Source organism: Natator depressus, chromosome 10 (assembly GCF_965152275.1).
Source record: "Natator depressus isolate rNatDep1 chromosome 10, rNatDep2.hap1, whole genome shotgun sequence".
Classification (NCBI taxonomy): Eukaryota; Metazoa; Chordata; order Testudines; family Cheloniidae; genus Natator; species Natator depressus.
The window spans coordinates 43934926-43940925 of NC_134243.1; the positions used below are offsets into that span (position 1 = coordinate 43934926).

At 48.5% G+C, this 6000-nt stretch overlaps 1 protein-coding gene across 1 annotated transcript in view; it reads left to right on the forward strand.

Annotated features, from left to right (window-relative positions):
* Window positions 1-4031, forward strand: part of SNX1 (sorting nexin 1) — a 40306-nt gene extending 36275 nt beyond the window's left edge. The window contains exons 12-15 of the mRNA XM_074965933.1: window positions 1057-1200; window positions 2234-2314; window positions 2941-3012; window positions 3623-4031. Coding sequence (XP_074822034.1) covers window positions 1057-1200; window positions 2234-2314; window positions 2941-3012; window positions 3623-3673 — 348 coding nt within the window. The 3' untranslated portion in view covers window positions 3674-4031. The remainder of the gene's footprint in view (window positions 1-1056; window positions 1201-2233; window positions 2315-2940; window positions 3013-3622) is intronic.
* Window positions 4032-6000: the final 1969 nt, after the last annotated feature.

Here is a 6000-nt window from a genome sequence, read left to right on the forward strand (position 1 = left end):
GAAGGAGCATGTACCCCTAGTCTCTGGAGCTGTGCTAAGCATTCTGGGAGCAAGGGCCACTACCAGATCTGAGCAAATCTCTACTTTTGAGCACTTCACTTTCTCTGGGTAGCATTCATAACAGCACAGGGGACATCTGTTGAACAGGTAGCATCTAGTGACCTTCTTCTCCCACTATATACGAGACTTGTGCTATGCAGCAGACTCAGGCCTGCTCAATTGCCTTGCTCAGTTTGTAAAGTGATTCTAACTTCCTAACGGGGGATATAGGGGAGAAACGGGGACTCTGAAAAGCTTTCTTCATTGCAGCATCATCCTGCAGATCCATGACCTGTCCTGGGCCATTCATGTGCACTGGTCTCTCCCTACCTTAACAGACCAGTTGATGTGGCCTTTGGATTTTCCAATCCCAAAGGGGGCAAGATTTGGGTTTCCTGAAGCACAAAGTCTCTGGCCTTACCATGCAGTATGCTGGCTCCTCCAGTCTGAAACTCCAGTTCCAGAGCTCTGAAGGAGCAGGTTGCACCTGTTGAAATTCTGCAACATGTAGCCAGAGTCTTCAATTCAGAGTCCCTCTCTCCAGAGGGAAGGTCTTCCAGATCTTGTCAAGAGACAAAGGTGCTCTACTGCCTTGAAACACACCCTGAGAGCTCCAGAGCGGAGACAGTAAATTACCCAGATCAAACTATCCTCTTGGGATTACTAGCTCAAAAGTAGCTTGGTGGGTGACCGTCACTGGAGCAGGAAGGAAGGTTGTTATGAGACTCCTGGAAGTCAGTCAGTTACAGGTAATGTAAACTGTGCACTGGCCCATCCCAGAGCCAGGGGGCAGTGTCCTATCAGATGCAGAGCAATGAAGCTCTCCTAGCAGAGGCTGGAGCATGCCAGTGGAGGGGACTGGCACAATAGCTTAGTTTCACTGCCTAATACAGCCCCCCCCTTGACTGCATAACAAACCTCTTGTAATGTTGTGACCATCCCCTTACACAGATGCACTGAATGCAGCTGTGAGGGCAAATTGCTGGTCTAATGTTTTGTCTGCTCCGGCACTGGCAGGGTGCCTTTGACCAGCGCATGAAGACCTGGCAGCGTTGGCAGGATGCGCAGACCATGTTGCAGAAGAAGCGGGAGACTGAGGCCAGGCTGCTGTGGGCCAACAAACCTGACAAGCTACAGCAGGCCAAAGAGGAGATCTCTGAGGTGAGGAACTTTGGGGGGGGTGGGAGGCAAGCTGCCTCAAACCAGGGCACCGGCCAAGCAGGCCTTGGTTTAATGTCTCATTGTGCTCTGCAATTGCCTTGGTTTGGCTGCCAAACCAGTGCAATGACCCTTCCCTTCTGCACACCATCCCAACAAGCCCAGTTACCAAGTAGCACTGCACAGGAACTATAAATAAAAAGTCCAGGCCACTTCTCTAGACCAGACACTGGCTCTGCTTCCACCCCAGCATGTCCTGAGCCTAGGACAGGGGTGACCAAGCAACACGTGGCTTTTACTGTTAACGTGTGGCTTGTGGAGCCCCCTTCCCCGTTTTCCACCTACGAGGAGTGGGAGCTTGGGACCTCTGCCTTGCAGTGGAATAGTGGCTTCTGCCCAGCGGGGTGGCGGGGGTGGTGTCTCAGGGTGCACCCCAGCTCTCGAACTTCTGAAGATTTGTCATATACGGCTCAGAGGGTCAGGACATTTTTGGTCACCCCTGGCCTAGGAGATAGGACATCCCATCAGTGGAAGGGATGGGTTTCTGGCTAGTGACAAGAATTTTGCCCCTCTTTGTGTAAGACCCAAGCCTGGTTTAAACAGAGGCCTGTCAGTGCAAGGCTCTGTAGGGGAAGATCTTCTTTCCGCCCACAGAGGGACCATGTCCGATGCAGAGCAAGCGACCTAGCTCTGTCTTCCTCCAGCTTGATGGCATGGCAGTATCCAACAAGAGTTGAGGGACATGGGGAAGGGGCTGCAGCTGGCTGTATAGTCGTAATGAGAGGACCTGATGGACAAAGGGGCTGTGCATCCTGGGGAGCTCTGCTGTAATAGCCCAAGAGCCAGATTGTTCCCCACTGAGGGGAGACGTTTAAGTCGGCAGGGAATCTCCCTTGAGGTTATCTGCTGGGAGTTGTAGGTGGCACTAAGCAGCTCAGCAGTGGATGTATTGGAAGAGGAAGTGACTGTAATCCAGATGGGATCTGCCCTGCCCTGCGAGTTGAAGGAAATAACATGATCTGTCAACTCTTTGCAGTGGGAGTCTCGTGTGACGCAGTATGAAAGGGATTTCGAGCGGATTTCTGCTGTGGTCCGCAAGGAAGTGATACGGTTTGAGGTACAGTGGATCCCAGTCCTTCCTGCAGCATGCACATAACCAAACCTGGCAACTCGCTCCCATCTTGCATTCCCTTCTGCCTTCAGAGGGGCATTAGTCTTCCCTAGCCACTGCTACTGAGATGTCTAATGGTGGGGTGGGTAGAAGGGAGTTCTCCCAAGCCCTTCCGTGCTCCTCCCAGATAGTGTCCTCTGGATTCAGTGAGGACTATAAAACTGGACAATCCAGCCTGATTGGGCAAAAATCAACTTCTGTTTCACTCCTCTCTCCGTCCCTCACCCGGCCCCTCCAGTGGGTAGCAAGTATCCCAGCAGCTTATTGCTGGCAACTTCAGGTAGCCCCTTCAGGCCACTGACAGGAGTGCTATCCTCTTCCCAGCTGCTTCTAATCAGATTAATCTGTACCAAGCTCTTAAGCTGCATTTTGGTCCTATGGCAGCTTTATTATCTGTTGTATTGAATGTGCCTGATATAACCACTAGGTGCTCAAATTAAGAATCCTAAATGAAAACTTGAAGCAAAATCCTCTTTGCAGCTCTTCCTGAGTCTTGCCTGTTCCAGCTGGAGATGAACCACACTGCAGATATGAAAGGCTGAATTAATTAATTAATGTCCTCTCTCTTGCAGAGAGAGAAATCAAAGGACTTCAGAAATCATGTGACTAAATACCTTGAGACACTCTTAAACTCACAGCAGCAGGTGAGAATCCCTGACCAGCAGCTCAAAATCCCTCAGCTGGTTTGTTCCTGACTTCAGCAACAAGTCCAGTCAAATGTAGGAGGATGTGAATTGGGTTACACCTGGCAAAGTGAAGCCTAGCTCTGAAAACATCCACTAAAGACTCCTATATAGTGCATGCACAATGCAGTGTTGGCTACCCTGGCAATCCAGAGACTTACCCAGCCCCAGAGTGTATGGAGAAGTGGTGATGCTCCTGAGCAGAGATGAGTGGTGTCTGTTTTGGATAACCATGTCCCATCAGAGGCTAAGCTAAACCTGGAAACTTGTATCATAGTGATGGTACAAGCGGCAGGAAATAGAGAAGTTAAGCATGGCTACTTAATAACAAGCCAGGCCATCAATATAGCCGGAGGTCTGCCTCGATCAGTCAAAATGAGCAAGGGTCAGTGTACTTCCATTACACCACTATCTGCAAATTCTTCTATAGACAGTATAGTTGTTCCCATGTTGTAGAAGGAACAGGCCTTTTCCTTAAAGCACTAGACTACAACTGGGAACTTGTCTTGGCAGATGACTGGCAGCTTGCTTGCTGACTGTTTGTCTTTTTGTCTCCTTGTGGTCTCTGCAGCTGGTGAAGTACTGGGAGGCATTCCTACCTGAAGCGAAGGCCATCTCATAACCAGACCAAGCAAACCAGAACACACCTGAACTTTGCCTTTTTATACACTGTACCTCTTTGCCTTTTACGGACAGACCCTAACTGAATGCATCCTGCAGAGCTGTTAGAGATTTAACCCCCAAATGAGCAGCAGCCCAGACAATAACTCTTCTAACTGTATTTTTGATTTAGCTTCATATATATATATATATATTTTCTTAATGGAGAGACTAATTTCCTGCTTTCAGCCAAGACCTACAGTACGTGGTGCGTGTGGGGAGGGGGTTAATGATATGTTGTGTGTGTGTGTATATAAACAATGTATATTTTTCAGGCTGGGCTCTAGGACCTGGGAATAATGGCTTTCTGTTACTCCTGCAGTGCCATGAAGATTATGTAATAAAATATTTAAAAATCAGGGCAAACCAGCTAATTCTTGTCTCTTCAGCATAGGTGCCATATGGCTGGAGGTGGAGCGTCTTGTCAAACTAAGCTAAAGTTTATCACAGGATGGCTTTTATTTTAAGTATATTGTGGGAAGCTGGAAACCAGGTTCTCAATTAAAACAAACACTGGAAGTTCTGGAGTGGAAATTTGGTTCGAATATCACTTCAAACCCTCCCTGGGCTAGCAACAGGTGTTAGACTTAACTGCTCAGTGGGGTAATGGACCTTCTGTCTCTGCCAGGCAGTAACCCCATTTTCTAACCCTCCAGACTCGTGTGGGGGAGGGGGAGAGAGAGTGGTCTGTGAGACAGGACTCCTAGAGGAAACCCTTAATCACCAGCTTTCTCCACCCCACCCAAGTTTAGTGTGCACTATGCCCTCCATTGTGCAATGGGCCTTTGTTCTGTATCTTGCACCTGTAGAGCCTATTATCCTTCTGTCTTGCCAGCCCTGAGCATTCAAAACTGAATTGGACCCCAGGACTAAAAACCAAACATGTTTCAACTTGCTTTCTTGCTGGAGCCTGTACAGCTCCCAAGTACAGAACCAAAGCCTGACCCCAGGAGTCTCTGCTCTCACTTAAATGTGGAACTTGGCTGGTTGTGTGACTCCAGAAGCTGACACTGTAAAATACCAAATATCACAGGACACTTGACAAAACCCCAGGCTGAGACTGCTGTGCCTCTTGCTTGTGAGCTGTGTTGTGGGGAAACAAGCTTCCTCAAATAAGACTTTTGACTTAGGATCACAGGGAGCTGCAGGACTCCCTGGGCTTCTAGTATTCCATTTCTGCCTTCTGCCACTGATTATCACCCTTGTCTTACATATTAAGATTCATCAAAGTAGACTGTTATGCAGAAAAAAGAACCTGGCTAGATCGTCAGGCTCAACAGGTAGTGATCAATGGCTCCGTGTCTAGTTGACAGCCAGTATCAAGCAGAGTGCCCCAAGGGTTGGTCCTGGGGCTGCTTTTGTTCAAATCTTCATTAATGATCTGGAGGAGGGCATGGATTGCACCCTCAGCAAGCTTGCAGATGACACTAAACTGGGAGGAGTGGTAGATATGCTGGAGGGTAGGGATAGGATACAGAGGGACCTTGACAAATTAGAGGATTGGGCCAAAAGAAATCTGAGGTTCGACAAGTGCAGAGTCCTGCACTTAGGACGGAAGAATCCCATGCACTGCTACAGACTAGGGACCAAATGGCTAGGCAGCAGTTCTGCAGAAAAGGACCTAGGGGTTACAGTGGATGAGAAGCTGGATATGAGTCAGTGTGCCCTTCTTGACAAGAAGACAACAGCATTTTGGGCTGTATAAGTAGGGGCATTGCCAGAAGATAGAGGGATGTAATCGTTCCCCTCTATGCAACATTGGTGAGGCCTCATCTGGAATACTGGGTCTAGTTTTGGGGCCCCACACTACAAGATGGATGTGTAAAAATTGGAAAAAGTCCAGTGGAGGGCAACAAAAATGAGTAGAGGGCTGGAGCACATGATTTATAAGCAGAAGCTGAGGGAACTGGGATTGTTTAGTCTGTGGAAGAGAAGAATGAGGGGAGATTTGACAGCTGCTTTCAACTACCTGAAAGGGGGTTCTAAAGAAGATGGTGATCTAGACTGTTCTCAGTGGTAGCAGATGACAGAACAAGGAGTAATGGTCTCAAGTTGCAGTGGGGGAGGTTTACGTTGGATATTAGGAAAAACTTTTTCACTAGGAGGGTGGTGGAATCTCCTTCCTTGGAAGCTTTTAAGGTCAGGCTTGACAAAGCCCTGGCTAGGATGATTTAGTTGGGGCTTGGCCCTGCTTTGAGCAGGGGATTGGACTAGATCTCCTGAGGTCCCTTCCAACCCTGATATTCTATGAAATGCAAACTGTCACCAGAAGGATCTGAACAATGCATC